Source organism: Hyperoodon ampullatus, assembly GCF_949752795.1.
Source record: "Hyperoodon ampullatus genome assembly, chromosome: 5".
NCBI lineage: Eukaryota > Metazoa > Chordata > Mammalia > Artiodactyla > Ziphiidae > Hyperoodon > Hyperoodon ampullatus.
Genome location: NC_136918.1, coordinates 40,469,478 through 40,489,784, shown reverse-complemented (window position 1 = coordinate 40,489,784; position 20,307 = coordinate 40,469,478). Strand labels below are relative to the sequence as shown.

Below are 20,307 nucleotides of genomic sequence, written 5' to 3'. Positions count from 1 at the left end.
GGTAATTAAGATAAAGAATAGACATTAGTGTTTATTCTTATTTTGAATTAGCTGGATCACTTACTGTGTCTCCCCATTCATCACCCAAAAGTCCATCATGCTTCCGTTCTACAGCGGATATCTCTTTCGGTATAATTTTGCCAGGAAATGATGACTTGACTGTATAGTTAAAGGATAAATTCCACTCATTTTAAGGCTTAAAATCCTAAATAATTTATTTATCTATTTATTCATTCATACAGCCATTCAACAGATATTTACTACTGTGTGAAAAGTTATATAAAGTTACATGGTATAACAACAATGTAAGACCCTCCAGTACGAATTGATACTTCTTTGAAGAATTCAGGTTCTACATAATTACTCTTGCATCTTGCTTTTGATGGTTGATGCTTGTGATCTTTTGCATTCTCCCTGCTGTTCTCACTCAGTCCCCTTTGCCTCTGGGTCTCTCTCCCTGCTTACACACAGTCAGCCTCCAGGAATACTGCTTGGAGAGTGCAATTACTTATTCCTGGATTCTCCTCTAGGCTGCACATGCTATTTTAATTGCAAGTCTTTCCCCACTGCCTCTGTACCTGCGAAGATTAAGGCGCAAAATGACTGCTTAGTGGAGTATTGTAAGCCATGAAATAGCTTTCCATAACACTGGTGCATTCCCTGGAGTTGGCTTCTATCTTAACCCCAGGTAAAAGATTATTCAGTCCTTGATAAGCAACCTCAAGGAGATAGATTATTCCCAAGAATTTAGTGATAGGAACTAATCATAGCCCTTGACAACAGAATAAGATTACACTGCACTTCCATTTTCCCTGCTTTTTCTTCTTTTTGGACATGAAGAAAACATTTGCCTGTTAGTGAAGGCACACACATCAGCTAGCAGCTGCCGAAACACATGGCTTCACAGTAATGATAGGAGTTTAAAGAGAAAGATTCAGGGACTAATTTAGGCTCCAGAACAGAGCAGAATAGAAAGCTGAGCTGAGAATGTGTTACCAGCCAAAATGCCATTCAGTTGGCTAGATTTTCTTAATTTCCTATTCCAATGACAGTGATACTAGTCTGAGTTGGGGAGGTGTCTGGCAATAGAGAGGGAGTTTCAAAAAATGAAGAGTTCTACTCTTGCTGTCCTGTGTTAGTGAAAAATGAACTTCTATGACTTTGACTCTATAATGTATATTTTTTGAATGCTCACTGGCACTAGAGAGTTAATACATGGGTGTCTTTGGGGAGAAAGGGCTCAGGAGCTGATTTTGCTGGGCCACAACATGTAACACGGTTTGAAGAAATTGATTTCAGTACAGTCCACTCATCCTTCACGTCCCGAATAATGCTTTTGAACACCAAGGTCATAGAAATACATTTTGGCTTTGTGCTTGTTTAGAACTCTTTTTGGGTTGGAATATGTATGTATAGATTCTGTTCCCCGGAGGAGAGGGACATTTTGTGAACAGAGTGATTGGGACTAAGGACTAAGTGTTCTTCATAAAAAGTTTCACCTCAGTTCTCAGTCTGTTACCCTAATTTCTTTTCACTTGCTTCTCAAGTCCTATACCTTGGGGGAGTTCTTGGCCAACACTAATCCCCATGGTGTTTTCTTTCCCAGTTGTCACAGATGAGACCTTGAGCTTCATTCAGAAAAGCAGACGCCTCCTGGTTGTCCTAAGCCCCAACTACGTGCTCCAGGGAACCCAAGCCCTCCTGGAGCTCAAGGCTGGCCTAGAAAATATGGCCTCTCGGGGCAACATCAACGTCATTTTAGTACAGTACAAAGCTGTGAAGGAAACGAAGGTGAAAGAGCTGAAGAGGGCTAAGACGGTGCTTACGGTCATTAAATGGAAAGGGGAGAAATCCAAGTATCCACAGGGCAGATTTTGGAAGCAGCTGCAGGTGGCCATGCCAGTGAAGAAAATTTCCAGGTGGTCTAGAAGTGGAGAGCAGGGTCTCTCCTATTCATCCTTGAAAAATGTATGAAAGGGCAAATGAAAGGGGTAAAAAGATCCAAGGGTACTCCAGGAAGGAAGAATTCCCCCTTCTTTATTCCCAGTTTATTGCTTCATGGACAGAAAAAAAATTCTATGGAAGCCTCCCCATAGAGATAAATTCAGGGTGACTGTAGGAAGAGCTGTTCTGCTTCCTCAGGCAATAGTAAGGCTTAGAATGCTAGTGCCACCTCCTGTCACCAGTGTCTGATGTCACTATGTCCTTTGCACACAAAGACTTGGTTGATGCGAATTTCCCCTTCTGTATCCTCCATTCCTCCCCCTACTCATCTCTATCCTCTCTCTCTCTCTCTCTCTCTTTGAAATAATCTTAACATTATGGGGCAGCCTTTGCTGTGGATTTAAAGACCCTTTAAAGATGAGTCATCTGTTAACAGGGTCATTATGTGTTTCCAAGTATAGTTTTCATTTTCTTTTATTTTTACTCATCCATTAAAAAGGTAATCAGGGCCTAAATTTATTTTAGCTAAGGATAAAAACTCTTTTGCTCATTCAGCTGTATCAGACACCCTCATAGCAAGACTGACACCACTTAGGATGATACAAAGCAGAGTAACTGAAAATGTTCCTTAGACAGTAATTGGTTTAAAGGGCTATCCTGAATTGTCTCCTACTATGCAACCCATGTCCTCTATCTCAGGTAATTGATATCATATTTGTCAACTTGAAAAATGTATAGTAATTTTTATTAAACTCCCGATTATCTGTAAGTTGACCCATATTTATCATTCCATCTCCCTAACTACTGCATCTTGTGTCAGTCATTGGGAGTTTGCAGGTTCCTCACTTGGTTCAGTCGGATAGGAAGCTTCTTTTAATGGTGCTAATACCAAGTAAAATAACAGCAAAAAGCTTTTAGGGCATTTTCTGTCTTATGAGAAAAGCACAGAACAGGGTGTTTGTCAATTTGCCTTTTAATCTCAACCTTGCTAATGTGAATATTAGGAAAGCAATTTCTCATTTGTTTCTGTCTCCCCATTGTAAAGTGTGAAAGTTAGACTTAGTGACCTTGAGAGTGCTTTTAGCATGAATATTCTAAGAGCATTAACTGGACCCCAAGCATTTTTCATATTTTATTCACTGGTACAGTTAATACACTCACTCCAAACAAGTCAGTGTGAATAGTCACTGTTAATGAAACGTGTTTTAGTTTATTTTAAGTAAAGTTTTACTGTTCTTAAGACTTGGAAAAGTGAAAACTAAGTCCAGAGTTTACAGAGTGGTGAATATCTATGTTACATATAGAGTTTTAAAAATATATGTATGTATATACACACAAGAATTATATATGTATATATATTGCATATATATACACATGAATTACATATATATACATATATACATACATGAATTGTATATATTATATATATATAAATATATATATATATATACACATACTCACACTATATATACACATACAGACATATGACTTTAGCTAGTTATTGGCACAATATTATGAATTACTAGAACTCTTATCCAGTTTTTAAATTACCTTCTTTACTGTAATATTTTTGTGTCAGTGTTTTCTGTACATTAATATTTGTGAATTTACAGCTCACAGAGTGGTAGTTGTTGTTAGCTCTTGCTTTCCCTAAATTAGTATAAATAACTTACTACTGCCACAGTTGATCTGGGTGCAACGGAATCTCTTGTGCGTAGAGCTTCCATGGTCACTGCTAAGCAGTAGTCAGCCATCTGGCATTAACTGATCATCTACTATGTTCTAAGCACACACACTTAGAAGCTAAGCTATATTAATCTTAGTGCTCAACTACTGGAGAGATAAATCTCTATTTGGACTGTTAAGCAATACAGGAAAAGAAAATAAAAATACCTATAAATGAGACTGGGTATCCTATGAAAAATGAGAATTCATAATTTAAGGAGATCCTTATCTTAGTAGTATGAATGTTGATAAGCAATTCTAAAACTATCTACTACATTTGTGTCCTCCTGAGGTATTAAAGTCTATTTAATAAATCATTTTTCTACAGAGAAGTTAATGATTATTTTTATTTAAAAACAAACCTTCATGAATCATTGATCATAAACCTATGGTATGGGGTCACTCTTGGATCTAACTTTTTTAGCCTTACTAATGCTTTTCTTTATTAGAAACCACAATCACTCCTCTTATTAACCCTTCACTCACAAGACCAGAGGAGAACTGACTTCAGATAAGATTTGAATATCAATTCTAGCATGAATTTTAGGTAAATGAAGGACAACCCCATTACCAAGGGGCTGTTCTCTTGCCAATGTTGCATTCTTTTTGCACTTTTGGATTTTATATTTACCCCAAATGCTGTTTGGTGCCCCTAGAAACTTCTTGATACTTCTTGTCCTATTTATATTCCTGTATTTGGTACTGAAATTTTCCAAATGCTAAAATCTAAAGCAACTCAAATCTAAATGATATGTCTCATCTTAAGATAATTTTGTTTCAAGATTTTTTTGTTTTATGTCCCAGAAGATGCCCAATACAGATTATCTGAGTGAGATGGAGAAACATAATTTGGAGAACAAGAAGAAATCACTCTCTAATGTTAAAAATAAAAGTATCTAATCTTAAAAAGAAAAACCTTAATGGTTTTAGATATACGATATAAAGACCTTCTGCACCCAAGTTAACAAAAAACCATGATATATAGAGTGTCTAATTACACAGTCATATAAAATTATTTAATATTTTTCTGTGTTGTAATTTAGAAGATTCCCTAGGAGTCTAATAAACAAGGACTTCATTGTATTGGAGAACAAAAGCATTACTCCACTTGTTAATTATCTATTTTCTTTCCATAGGTTTTCATATATTAAGATTATCTTTTTTATTTTATTCATAAACTTTTGTATTTCCATTTTCCAATGATTTGTAAATTTGTTTATTTTAAAAATAAACCATTTATTTTAAGCTTTGAATTTTATTTTGTGCATGTGTTTTATGTCTTTATTTTCATGTTTGGGTATAAGAAATGAGAATACAAAGATTAATGATACACTTAGAAAAAGAAATGTTATAAGAGACATTAATTTTCTCTTTCTGAGAAAAATCTGAGAAAACCGGGAACTTCAACTCAAGAACATTTTTTTTTTACATGTGAGTAAAAGAGTTACTTAATTAAAATGGTTTGATCTAGTATACCAGATGTGTGTATGTATGTGTGTGTATATGTGTGTGTGTATGTGTATGTGTGTGTATGTATCTGTGTGTGTGTGTGTGTGTGTGTGGATTGAGAGAGAGAATCAGAGGGAGAGAGAGAGAAGGAGAGAGAGAGATGGGCAGTAGAGACAGAGAAAAACAGGCAGAGAGAGAGAGGAGAGAGTTTTAAAATAAAGACACAAGCCTATTCCTTTTTTGTTCAACTTGAAACTTGGGCAGCTTACAGTAATCTCTTACTTTTTATACGTTTTAATACAACCCTAAGGCAGTTGTTTTGAAAGATCAATTAACTAATGCCTTGTCGTTAGTTAATAGGTGATAATTTGAATCAAATATGCATTTCTATCACAAATTTCAAACAAATCAGTGATAAATATTTGGAAAGGCATTTTCTTTTGAGTTAATATTAAGTCTGTAGTGACAGGGAAGATTTCTTGCTCTTTAAAAAAAATCTTATTCATTTATTCCAAGATTATTTATTGGATCTCTATAACTGAGCTGGTTAGCTTAGTAAAAATTTTCCTACTGAAGAATTTCCAAGTTTCAAACCAGTCTCCAAAGAGTAGACTTAAGATCAATGAATGCAAGTTACAAGAAAACAATTTCTACTCATTTAAGAAGCAACTGTAAAGCAAAGCTAAACAATAATGTATTTCACTGTCTTTGGAGATATTAGCCCCACCGCCATTACTAGAGGTGTACAAGCAGAGATTTGATGGAACTTATTGAGATTTTGTAAAAGGTTTTTTTGCATTGTATAAGTAATGATGATCCTGAAGTTGCTTCCAACTTTGAAAATGACTTACTGGAACACAGTGGTGACTATTTTCAATATCAGCTGTTTCAATATCAATAGTTTGGATATGATGGCTACCTGGCTATTACTGACCCTATTAAAATTTTTAAGATGTATCTTTCAGTCACTTACTGAAGTTACTAAGTCTTTGACACAAGTAAACTTGCAGTATAACAGAAGAGATATGTTCAGCAACTAGTCTGTCTATTTCTCTGTTTCTACTCAGGAAATATGAGGTATTTTTAGCATGGGCTAACAGATTATGTATTCCAGTAGTATTTTTTAAACTGAATAGACAGACTGTTAAAAATTAAAATCCACATTTTAAGATGATTCTTTAAAGTTACCATTAGAATCAATCATTAGTCTATACACTATTTTTATATTGTTCTTTATGTATTATTTTTATTGTTATAAACAATATATAATATTGTTATTAACTATAATAATATTATTGTTATTCAGTTTTGTATTATTATTGAATAATAATTTAATCAAGGTGATTAATTCAAAAGCGTACCATGCACTGGATATTTACCTATAGGTATCAATGTGTTGTCTAACCTACAATTTTGCTCTCATTATATGCATTTTATAGATGGATGAACTCAAACTTTTAAAGATATTAAAATAAATGATTATACTATTAAGATAAAACATTAAGATAAATGGAGAAACCAATATTTGAATTCAGATTCATCTTCCAAATTAGGTGCCCCCATTTTTTTTTATCTGTACTTCAAGTTTTAAGAGAGAAAGAGGTTTGCTACTCTTTCATACACCAGTAAACTAGCCAAAGAACAAATTTACAGCCCTAGTTTTCTTTTGGTTTTCTTTCTACTTTCAAGTTGATACCAAGGAGATTATGACTTTTACACGCCAGAGTGTTCTGGAATAGTGAAGAGTTCTAGATCAGAAACTGTGACTTCAAAACCAATTTAGTACGACACCAGAAAACTGACCTTATCAATCTACAGCCACACCTCAGTTTTGTTTTGGTTTTTTTTTTTTTTTGAGCCAAACAGAATAAACGACCTAATTTAAGATGCCCTGTCCAAATAATACTCAACATTAAAAAACAGTAAAAATTAACATCTTCAAATATGAAGTTGGACAATATGGAAGATAATAGAATAGGCCATAAAGGAGGCAGTTTCCTTCAAAGTATGTGAATACCCCTAGGTATAGCCCAACCCTTATCTGAGAAGCATATCCTATATCCATTCCTCAATATCTGGAATTCCACAATTCATATTTGTTTTGGTTTGGTTTTTTTAGCATTACCCTCTCTCAAATGCAAACCCTCCATTTTCAGGATGAGGTAACAAAATTAAAAACAAACCAAAAAAGCCATAGGATTTAAAGACAATTTTCTTTAAAGAATCTAAGACAATGTTTTATTTTCAACAGTGGTACCGTCATTGGACAGAACAAACATTTTCCTAAAGTGACTATTTTGAAGTGAAACACCCATACCCACACTCACACACACTCCCCACACACACAATTTGAGTGCACAAGTTCCTTTGGTTGAAAAACTATCCATGTTATCTTAGGGTTATATCATATTTCTCATGATACAGGAGAAACAGTAGAGTTCCTACCCTTACATTCTCAGATTTATGAAAGGCAGCAACATAAGATTCTGAGCAGGACCAGAGAGGACAAAGGAGTTACCAAGACACACACACACACACACACACACACACACACACACACATACGGGCTTTGAAGATAAGTGAAAATTTAGATCTATCTTTTAAGAGTGCAGCAGAAATGGTCTAAAACACGTCATGCTCTTGATAAAACCAGTCAAAAGTTCTTAAACAATGAGCATGTTTCATTTGATTTTCCTTCAAATTCATGTTAAATGCATCAACTGGAAATAAATAATCTGGTAAAGAGCACAGTTCCTTCATTCCCTGTCAAATTCATGATCCAATTCACTGAAAACTTCCAGCTTGTCTTCACAGGCTGAAAAGTTTCTCTGTCAGTGTTTTACCCCTGGCCTCAAAAGTGTAGGCATTCAACCTCATGGTCTGTCCACAGTACCTGTTTTCAGAGTTGTCAACGGCTGCCATTTATAAATTTGGAATTCCTTTCCTTTAGAAAATCACATTGTTTAAGCTCCTAAATCTCACAGTGAGTTAAGCACTCCATTTATCTCAAGAACTTTCCACTGGGTTCTGTCCAAATTGACCTCAATAACTATTAGAATTGAATGCTTCATGCAAAGTCTCAACTAATTGCCTGATTTTTACCAGTCATTTTTGTCATCATTGTTGACCCTTTAATTGATTTCCAGGCCAATCCTTCACACATACACACAGGAAAAAAAGAAAGGGAATTTTGGTTGACAGCACGGTCAATACTACGAACTGTCTGCTATATCCAAACATTTTAAGTAGCAAGAACTATAACTCTGTGGATCTTAGGAGGTAGTAATGCCCTATTGGCCTTTACTGATAAGACTGTGTCTGGAGCATTATGTTCAGTCCTGTTCAGGGTACTATTTTTAGGAAACATATATATATATATATACTGAATATTATTAAAAGAAAAATTATAAAAGTGGGGAAGAGACTTGATACTACATCATATGGAGAATAACATAAAATTCATGAAGTCATTTAATCTAGAGATGAGAAGAAAATACAATGAGATCACAAGAATTATGGAATATTTAAGATATTTTAAAATGTCAGATCCAAGACCACTGGATAAAAGTGGAAGGAATTTCAAAACAAGAAATTATTTAGCAACGGAGCTGAAATTAGCTGCTTTTAGACGTGGTTAATTCCTCATCCTAAAGGTAGCAGATACTTTGCAACCACTGATAACAATAGTGTAGATGAGATTCCTTACCTGGGTAGATTATTTAACACTTAGATCTTATATTCTCAAGTGTTCACTGCCTGTCCTTTGCAGGATTGTCAACAATGAACTGAAACCTATATAAGTTTTCACTAGGCATTGTCCTATCTTTCCATTTTCCTATAGATACAGTGGAAGCAGTTTTTGACTTCATTCAAAGGAGCCGGAGGATGATTGTTGTCCTGAGCCCAGATTATGTGACAGAAAAAAGCATCAGCATGCTGGAGTTCAAACTGGGTGTCATGTGTCAGAACTCCATTGCCACCAAGCTCATTGTGGTTGAGTATCGTCCCCTTGAGCATCCACACCCAAGCATCCTGCAGCTGAAAGAGTCTGTGTCTTTTGTGAGCTGGAAGGGAGAAAAGTCTAAACATTCTGGTTCTAAATTCTGGAAGGCCTTGCGATTGGCTCTTCCCCTGAGAAGTCTGAGTGCCAGCTCTGGCTGGAATGAGAGCTGCTCTTCCCAGTCTGACATCAGTCTGGACCACGTTCAAAGGAGGAGAAGTCGTTTGAAAGAGCCCCCAGAACTCCAGAGCTCAGGGAGGGCTGCAGATGCCTCTCCAGCCCCAGACATGATGTCCAAGCACAGAGGGAAGCCCTCTGCAGCCTGTCGCTGCTGTGTCACCTACTGTGAAGGAGAGAGTCAGCTTAGGAGCAAAAGCCGGGCAGAGATTCATACCCAGCCCCAGTGGGAGACACACCTCTGTAAGCCTGTTCCCCAAGAGTCAGAAACTCAATGGATACAAAATGGCACCAGATTGGAATCCCCTGCTCCCCAGATCTCAGCCCTTGCTCTTCACCATTTCACGGATTTATCCAATAACAATGACTTTTATATCCTATAATTACTGTGTGGTGGGTGGTGGCTGCTATTTCTACCAGCCCATTTTGTGTCATGAACCTATGGGAATAATTGACATTTTTATCATCTAATGGACTATCAGATTGTGTCCCTTTATTGATTTTTAAAAACTATTTATTTCTAGGAGACAAAAGATCCGAAGGACGCGAATCCAGACTTATTGCCTCTAATGGCCTCAGAAGAGCACACTCTTCTTGGGCCCTAGAAGGTCAGTATGCGCAAGTTGCCTAAAGTCTGATCCTCTCTCTTGCCCAATGGTTTTAAATGGAGCAAAGAATTTTATTGTTTCCTTTGAGTTTGTTGACCAACCTCATGTTATAAGTCAGTCAGGTGTACTTGGGCTATGACACTTACAGGGTATGTGTATCTTGAGGGAACATTATGGAAAGAAATTGGTTTTGATGGAAGCTGTAGGACTAAGCTCAACAGAAAACCTATAACATATTTTCCCAGGAAGAACCAAATACTCCCACGCAGGGATACATGGTGTCCTCTGTCTCACTGTAAACTAGTGTTCTCTAAACTGCCTAAAGCTGTTAGCATCAATAAAGTTATATTTTTATGTGATTTCATTTGTACTAACAGATTTTTACCTCTCTCTCTCCCTTCTACCTTTTATGGCTTTTAAATTCATATCTGAAGAGTATTCCCTTTAAAGAAATTGCGATTTGGTTTGGGTACTAGGAAAACTGAGATGTCTCTTTAGTTTCTTTCTAATGTGTATTAGAAGTGATCCAAGAGGGAACCAAAAGAGAGTAAGAAAATGTCTCAAAGGAAAAGGAGGTTTATACAAAAATATCATTATATTTTTAGAAATGACACCTGAAAAATTTAGTACCATTAAGGGTTTAGGGTAGAGTTTGGTACACCAATCCCTTCTTCTCATTCAGAATTCTGAGAATAGTCAATTCAAGTGCCTACAAGGATCAAAAGTTAGAAAAAAGAGAAAAGGGAGCCAGATATAAGTATAATACAATGCTCTCCATCTAGGACCCATGTGTATAGGGACATAGGTATAGATAAGTATTTCTTTAAACATTTTAACACAATCATAAAAGGCACATGGCATTTGATTTCCAAGTCAGGGAGATAATAGAGATGATTTAGCCTGGAAGTAATTGAAGAGTATATATTTCTTTAAAAGGGAGCATCCTCTACTCACCTCCATTTGATTGCTGTCACTGATTTAGCCCCAGTGTTGGAAGATTGTCCAGTTTTTCAAAAGAATCTAAAAATCCAGATTTTTATGTACTCTGTCAATTATGGAATGACTTTAACTTAAAAAAAAAGAAAAGAAAAGAAAAAAGTAAAGAACCAACCAAAACACATGAACATACATTTACCCAGAGAGCCACTAGTTTATAATTTCAAAACGAAGGTATTCACCCAAAAAAACATATGTCAAATGAAGATCCAAATAACCCTGGTGATTCTGAGACTGGAGAATACAGACTGGCCCTAAGGAAATAATGGAAGACATTTATTTCCTCCCCAAATTGAAGACATCTGTACACTCAGAATAGGGCTGATCTGATCCAACACTCCATTAAGAAGAAAAAGCTAGAAAATAGTGTGCCTTCCATCTACTCTGTAAAGGGCCTCTGCCTGGTGGGTTTACAGTAAAAAAGTTAGGAGCACAATCTGCTGCTCCTGACCAGGAGCAGAGTAAAAGGAGCCAAAAGTCATACCAGACATGAGCGCTCACCTTCAGTATATGAGCCCTGTCTGCTAGTGAGCTATGGCCAAACAGGTATCATCCATTTTAGGTTATTAATAGTGAATGAGAGGTGGAGAAAGAAGCCAGAGTTTTCATCCCACTACTCCTCTTGGAGAGAAATACAGAATTCTATAATGAAAACAGAAACAATTAGATCCTTCTCCTGCTGAAATAAGATGAGATGTAGGGCCCTCCAGAGTAAATGGGACTCAACATGGAACTTGTAATTAGAAAATGACAGGCCTGAATATCTACCTGAATATCCAGCAGAAAATGATTGAGCACAACTCGTGTTCTACACTGCACTCCTTCTTGAAGGGATTAATCCATTCTTGATTTATGTTCAAGAATCTTCACTTGGAAGACAGAGAGTAGTTTCTCTCTAAATCTGTTAAATAGTGGGTAATGTAAGTTGCTCCAAATCCCAAGAAGGGAGAGAATGCTGTTACCTATAAGCAGTCTTATTCCTTATTAGCACAGTATCTCAAACCATAAAATATCTTTGGGGAAATTAAGACATTACTTTTATGATTTATAAATTATTTTCTAAGTGAAGAAAATAAGTGAAAGGACTAGTGGCAGAGGCATGGAAAATTACACCTGAGCTCTTATTATGAGAGCATAGCTGGATAATCACGGTGTTCTCAAAAGCTAAATGTTGGTCAGTATCAATTTCCATTGACAATATAAGTACAGTGTAAACAATAAAGTCATAATTTTTGGCATTAGCTATACAAGGGTCAGAAAGATGATAGACCATACTTGTACTGTATGGAGAAAAGCGATGAGGTTATGTCATTATTTCCTGGCCCAACATGCTACAATTGAATGCAGTAATCAGTACCATATATTTCAGTGGGTGAATAAGAGGAATGAAATTTCCTCTTGGGTCATGCATATTCCTAACTGAATTAATATGATTGTAAGTTAAATGGACATCATTTACATAGGAAAATTGCCTATTTAGGAGTAAGTTTCAAGTCAAGTAGAGAGGAATGTGAGTCCTGCTTCTCTCCTAACTGTCTGTTTGACTATAGGCTCTCTGGGCCTCCATCTCCTGCTAGCTAAAATGGAGATAACATTATTAACCTCATTGGACTTCACGAGCATTAAATGATATAATGCATGTAAGTTCATAGCACAGTGTCTGGCACACTGTAAGTGCTCAATATTTGTTGACAAATTTTATACACATAGTGAAATCACTCTTGTGGTTACCTAAATTTCCATTTGCATAATTATTTATGGCTTACAAATCAATTTTATTACATCATATTTTTTTAGCACAAAAGCAGTTCAGAACAGGAACATATTATCCAGTTTAAGTGACTTTCCTAATGACACTCAGCCAATTAGTGATAGGGTTGGGCATCTAATCTAGGCTTCTGACACCTGACCCAGTGTCAACTGTAGAACTACTCTTGTAAGATTTAATTGGAAGTACATCTATTACAAAGCCACCTAACTGGAACTATTTAATTTGAACCATTATACATTCAAATCAAAAAGGCAGTTAATGTAAACCCACACACAGTTAATTAAATGTCATATCAACTGTCTGATGTGTCATCTGGCTTTGTCATCTTGTGATTTTACATAATTTCATTTAAAAATATTATAACATCTAAGCATTTAAAAAGTAGAATTTTCTTCTAGACCCTATGATCATATTATAATTTCCCCCTAATAAATAATTTGTATTTTTCTTAATGCAAAATAAAAATATGTTCACCATTTATCTTAAAAATCAAATATAATCTTTCAGGAGCTATGATTTACACTGTGGGTTCCAATTACTTACTCTTATAATTAGTAAAAACTCTAGTAATAATATATTCACTTACAGTGTGAAGATTTGAGGTGGTCGGTAAAACTAATGTTCCTGAACTAATGTTCATGAAAAAGTCATGAATAATAAATTGAACTAATCATAAAAATGTGTGCAGAAGGACAAACAATCCCTATGGCACTGGTTTCAAACTTTTTGTGCCTAAAAACTTGGGGGGGGGCATCTTACAAGTGAGGATCTCAGGTGAAGCTCCTACTCCAGAGGGACTGATTTATTAGGTAGTGGACATTGTCCAGGAGTCTGCATTTTAACATTGTACCCTTAATAATTCAGATAAGGTATTCCATGGGTCAAACAAACAACTACCTATGAGAATTTTTTCAAACTAGTCTTACATTTTTATACTATTCAAGCTATAAGAAGAGAGAGCCTTTATTAGAGACCAGACTAAGTCTTCTCAAAGCATATTCTTGATGCACCAACATCAGAACCAGTTTGGTTTCACATTAAAATGCATATTTCTTGACCCCATGCAATACTAACTAAATGAAGGTCTGCAAATCTACCCCACTCAAGAGAATAGGGCAGATTTGCACTTGGAATAAACTTCCCAGGTGATTCTGATGTACAAAATGTTTAAGAACCATTAATTTTTATCTTTCTTTAACTACTCTTTTACCCTTGTAGGCTCTGATTTTCTCCAGCCAAGGAGGACTACGAATCATCCTTTTAACAAGGTGTTTACAGGAAGTAGATGAAAATGTAGGACAAGTTTAACCCTTGGAGTTACCTCAGCACAAGGAGATATTTGAATAGATGAGCAGTTAATAGAATATATTTTTAATATTTGAAACATCAAACACTGACATTTGGAATCTTATGGGATTGCTGTAGTTTATCATATACATTAATCAGAATCTCATAAGTTATGCTGTGCTAAAAAATAACTCCAACATTTCAGTGGCTTCATACAACAAGACTTATTTCTTGTATATGCTACATGTCCAGTATAGGGGCTTACTTTTTTGTAGCATTTCCATCTGAAATTTGTAGCTTCCTGCTGTTCTATACTTCAGACTAATTATGACTTTTAATACTCTTACTCTTGGCCAGAACTAGCTACAAGTACTGATCTGGTCATAGAGAAGGCTGGAAAATGTAGTTTTCCTGTGTGCCTTGGAGAGGAGAATGAAATAGAACTGGGAGAACACATAGCATTGTCTGTGTCTAAGAATGAGATATTGAGATTGCCTAAAGAGTCAAGGGACCTTCAAATTGAGATATGTCACATATTTTGATAATGAAGGAAAGAAGGACTTTGCTACCAACACCCCGCCTCAGGTTACCAAAGTGTCAAATCAGACAGTTGTGAAGAAAAGCAGTGTACAGAAAAGTGTAGACCTTGTATTTAAATGTTCCCCAATGAAAAATTGTTGAAGGAAAGCATAATAAATATAGCTTCTGGTTAAGAGGAAGTATTCTTAAAAATTGGAAAGTTTCTGTATTTGGTTAATTTCCATTCAGTGGCTTTCGTTAGCTCTCTAAGAATGTGATGCTCAAACTATCTGCCAATGAGCCATTTCATTTTTGAATATTCAGGGAGCCTCAGAAGAATTGAAGACACTTAGAACACAGCAGAGCATGTAACATGGTCATTAGAAAGTATCACTTAACCATTTATCTGAAGAGCTAAATAGGGAATTCAAACTGAAAATGTTAAAGCTTAGATGAAGGAAGAGACAAATGCTAGAGTGGGCATTATGAAGTCTGCTGCTATCTGTGCATCTGCTCTATGGTTTGGATTCTCTGTATTAAAATCTGAATTATTGTATGACTCCTTTAATACTGTGAAATAACATTTGATCATGAGGAAAAGCTCTCTTTGGGTGGTGAAGATCAGTGCTCAAGGAGCTTTTTTTTTTTATTGAAGTATAGTTGACTTCCAATGTTGTGTTAATTTTTGCTGTATAACAAAGTGATTCAGTTATACATATAATATATACATTGTTTTTAATATTATTTGGTTATAAGTTATAATGTTGAACAAAGAAGAGGTTTTATGTTCTAGTGTAGTGAGGAGATTGTTGACACAGTCCAAATTCTTCAGAGAATAATTTACAAAGTTTTCATTTTGGAGAATTCAAAACACTTAAAAATATTTAAAAGGGAAGAATTCTCTTTGAAATGAGCTCATGGGAAGAAAGCAGGAAGATTCAAAATAAACTCTGAATTCAGATCATGAGCTATTTTTATCCTGCTCCAGGTGATGGGACCATTAATACTCTATTGCCATATTGAAAAAATCTTAACATAAAATCTGATATGCATTTATTTATTTTTCATTTAAGACACAAAGGCATACATAACAACTTATTACTTTTCCATTGTCAAAAACTGTGTCATATGCTTGAAATTAATTTGTAATTTAGTACCATGTTTTGAAACACACCTTGGACAGTGGTTCTTAACCAGGATTAGACATCATCTTTTTAAAAACTGAGGTTACTGCAGACTGCTAAATCTACCAAAATGATTTATATGCATAATCTTGTAAAGGATAACTGCCTCAAGTTATCCTTATAATATCTGCAAATGTTTCAGTGAAAAATCAATAGTGATATATTACAAATTTGGAGTAAAGAGGTTAAAAAATCCTAATATTCTAGATAATATCTTTTCCTTAAAGTGCAAAACTTAAAACTGATTCCCAAATACTGAAATTTGAGTCTTTTATTTTCATATCTTATTATGAAATTATATAAAATATGAGAAAAACCAAATACAAATGATAAAATTATAGAAATCACCAATGAAATTACTTAACTGAATAACCAAAGAAAACCAGAACACATGTAATCAGTCATCTAGAATAAGAGAGTGTTTAAAGTATAACACCTGGCTATAGGCAAAACAATTAGATGACTTTTAAGAAGTACCAGGAGCGGGCTTCCCTGGTGGCGCAGTGGTTGAGAGTCCGCTTGCCGATGCAGGGGACGCGGGTTCGTGCCCCGGTCTGGGAAAATCCCACGTGCCGTGGAGCAGCTGGACCCGTGAGCCATGACCGCTGGGCCTGCGCGTCTGGAGCCTGTGCTCCGCAGTGGGAGAGGCCACAACAATGAGAAGCCTGCGTACTCCCCCCCCCAAAAAAAAAAGAAGTACCAGGAGAAAAAAAGGGAGAATAAATTAACCCGCTCAGTTATTCACAAACCTCAGTAATAAAAAAGAGAAGGGTTATATGTAAAAATTCCCAAATATCAGACTTGAAAGCTAAAATGTGGAGTGGATGTCAGGCATGAGGAAATAAAGTTGAATGATCACTTCTATTATAAGGGCTCCTGATACAGTGCAAAAAATATTAGATTGGAGTCAGAAGACCTGAATTGGAGTAACAATTCTTCTATAAACTATGTGACTTTCAATCAGATACTTTTGCTCTCAAGTACTCAATTTCCTCATATATAAAATGGGAATGAAACATAATATCTACCTCATTGTATTGTTGTAAAAGGTAAAATTATATAATAAATGTGAACCTGTAAAATGTGTAAACTACATGCTTGGTAGTAGGACAATAACGATGGTGATGATGATGATGATGATGATGATGATATTATAAAAGAAAGCTAGAGGAAAAGAAGAGGTCCAAAAAAGCTCCTTAGCCTGCTGAATCCTAGGGTACTTCCCACAGTACATGGTCTAACTGTAATCGTTCATACATAAAGATTAGGGCATAGATAATGCAATTTCATATGACTCTAAACACTGAAGACTACAAAAAAAATCATAGTCTCTGAAAAAGTAAGAAGTTGAAAAATAACAGTATTTGGTTTGCATTGCCATAAAACAAATTACCCCATAGCAGCTTGAAACAACAAATATTGACTGCATCACATTTCTGGTGGGTCAGGAATTCGGGAAAGGGTTAGCTGGGTGGTTCTTGATCAGAGTTACACATGAAGTTACTGTCAGAGTGTTGGCCAGGGCTGCAGACATCTGAAGGCTTGACTGGGGATAGAGGATCCACTTCCAAGTGTAGGCACATAGGTGTTGGTAGGAAGCCTCAGTCCCTTGCCATATGGACCTCCGTGTAGGGTCATAGGGTTCCTTGAGTATCGTCAAGACTCATCAGCTGGTTTACCCTAGAGGAAGAGATGAGAGAGAGAGAGGAAGCCTCAGTGTCATCTATGACCCAGTCTCCAAAGTGTTATATCATTACTTCTGCAATAGTCTATTGGTTAGAAATGAGTCCCTAAGTCCAGCCCAAACTCAAGAAGAGGGGAATTCAGCTCTTGAAGGGAGGACTATCAAAGAATCTGTGAACATATTTTAAAGCCAGTACTGTAACATAGAAAGCCCTTTATTTTTCAGTTAAATTGAAGACCAGAAAAGGAAAGTGACTGGTTCTTAGCCTTCCTAACTTCATCCCTAGCCTGGTAAGCTAACTAGCTGTAGTGATGCCACAACTCAAATGAGAGCTAACTATCTTGTTCTGGCTAGGGCATTTCTTCTGCCTGGTGAGAGATTATAGAATGGGGAAGAATTATATCATCTGCAGTCCTGGTATCTCTCTCTCTGTCTCTCTTTCTGTCTCTTGTCTATCTCTCTCTTCTTTCTCTCTTTCTTTTCCTCCCCTCCCCTCTTTCTGTTCTACTCAACAAAGAGACAGGCAGGCTCTGAAAACTGCAGATGGATGAGATAAATGGAGATGGTTAGCCATATTCTTGGTCCAGGGTTGAGTCCTGAAATAGAACTTTTATTCTGGGTTTGCCTCTAAAGAGATTGGAGTGACTGTTTATTCCAAAAAGCAGCTGCTGCAGAAGGAAGGATGAGCAGGTAATTGCTCTCTTTGAAGTAACCCAGGTTCTTGTCAGCTCTGAAATGAAATGATTATATATTAATAATCAAGTCATTTCTCCCCTATATCTCAGACTTCTAAGACCCTTACCACAAATGGATGGAGTTGGACTAGACACTCTGTAGGATGTTATAATTTTATGTTTCTTTGGTTTACTTAGTAATGCATAAATAACCCCCTCCCCTCTCATATACATACACACCAGCATCCAAGGTCTAGTGATAGTTGGAAGAATATTTAAGAGATGCATGTCTTCTTCTCAATAAGACTTAATAATAATAAATAGTAAAGAGTACTTCTGTCTGTTTAGACCTAGTTCCTGTAACATGCATTTCTCACATGTAAAGCTAAACAGCTTACTTCTGTTCTCCGTTATCTGTTTTCTGTCACTGCTTGGTGCCAGTAGCTTTGAGAAGATACATTAAGTTTACATGGAGCCTCTTCATAGGTCAACTCTGTTGCCTCCAATTTCTCTAAACCAATTTTAATCGCAAGTTCTAAGGTCACTACTTTGCAAATAAGATTGAAAAAAATGTTACCTTCTGACTTCTTAAGAGCTTTATGCCCTTATCTTTTACCCAAACAAAAATCCAAGTGACCTTTCTCTTGTGATATATGTCCATATATTTCACCATACCAAAAAATAAATGGAAACTGCTTTTGAAATTATATAGTGTATAAACAACAACATCTATGGAGTTAGGAGATCTGAGTTCTAATTCAAACTATAATTCTTTTACTGTGAGATGCTGAGCAAATCACTAACTGTGCCATAGTTTCCCTATCAATACAATTCAAGGATCACTATGTGCCTTTCTATCTCTGATATTCTAGGAGTTGATATAATAATAATGAAGCAAGACTTTCCTGTGTGTTTCAAGGTACAATCTATGATTCCTTCTGATTAATCAGATGTCTAAGGTCAGATGTCTAAGGAATAGATTCTTCATAAGTATATAAAATGCTAGTTGAGTTGCCCAAAGTGAATAAAGATCTCAGAGTTCTCTCCTCCCCATTCATTCTGAGTCATTTGTTCATCAACACTTGTTCATCTATTTCCCAAAAGTCTTTCAAAATTTTTCTCTTCTCCCCAGGAATTCTAAGAATATGAGCTGCATACACGCTAGCACTCTATTTTCTGAACATGACATGCACTTTTATGCTCTATATGCCTTTGCTAATGTTACTTCTGCTTGGAATGCCCACTCTTTTCCTCCTTCATGTTAGAGCTCTGCCAATGCCTCAAGTTCAGCTCAAATGTTTTCAGACCTATGAAATTTCCCTGGTAGAGTTAGATACTCCTTCCTCTGTAGTTGTATTGTTCGTAAGACCTCTGTTATTGAATTATGCATTTCTGCACTGCTCTTTCACCTACTATCCTGTAAGTGTCTCTGGACAGATACTATATACTGAATCTCTAATTTAAGCACTTAGCAAGAAGACAAGAGCATAACATTTTTCCACTGATGTTTTGTTAAATAAATAAATTAATTAAGACCAATATCATTGGAAACAAAGTAATAGAGCCTTGTCTCTTTCTTTCTTCCATCTCCACTCCATTATAGATGCAGTGTTCCCTAAAAGGTACCATTTTAGGATTTTGTTCATCACTGTGTAAAATGAATTTCAATACTGGAATTCTGGGACTCCTAACACCACATCCAGCACCGCTAAATTTTACCCTTGACATTGCTTGGGGACAGATGATCCATGCTCAAGTAGGGGTAGAAAGAGTCCCAGCTGTACCATGCCTGTCCTTGTTGTCACCCTCAGATAAAGGACCCCCATCCCTGTTCCACACTATTTGCAATTACAGCTGATGCTGGAATCAGCGTCATGCTCATTGGCAGATGTTCTATTTGTGATCTTGTTATTAAGTGGGCTCAAAATGACAGGACATTAAGCTGTGATAAACACCTTCTACCTACAGTGTACCATAGAGTATTTCTTGCTAATGTATTTAAGAAGAAGAAAATTAAACCTGTTTATTATTTTAAAATTCAGATGATACGGGAAAAATGAATAAAGTACTGTGTTGATTCAGGGTTAATTGGTAATTAAGAGATCAGTTCTTCCAAACACCCTGCATAATATATTGGTTTACTCTAGGGGTCAAGAAACTCTTACAGGACAATACATCTTACAGCCCTCCTTTCCATGTTCATCACCACTACTGTGGTTCAGGACTCATCACCTCTTGTAATAGCTTTTCTAGTTTCTCTCAATGACTCTACTCTCCTTTCTCTAAACT

At 36.1% G+C, this 20,307-nt stretch overlaps 1 protein-coding gene across 1 annotated transcript in view; it reads left to right on the top strand.

The window, feature by feature from the left end:
- The window catches only part of IL1RAP (interleukin 1 receptor accessory protein), a gene marked incomplete at its 3' end in the record, with an annotated part of 113,047 nt that extends 103,369 nt beyond the window's left edge, over positions 1 to 9,678 (top strand). The window contains exon 11 of the mRNA XM_079705074.1: positions 8,960 to 9,678. Within this exon, the coding sequence (XP_079561200.1) occupies positions 8,960 to 9,678 (719 nt within the window). The remainder of the gene's footprint in view (positions 1 to 8,959) is intronic.
- Positions 9,679 to 20,307: the final 10,629 nt, after the last annotated feature.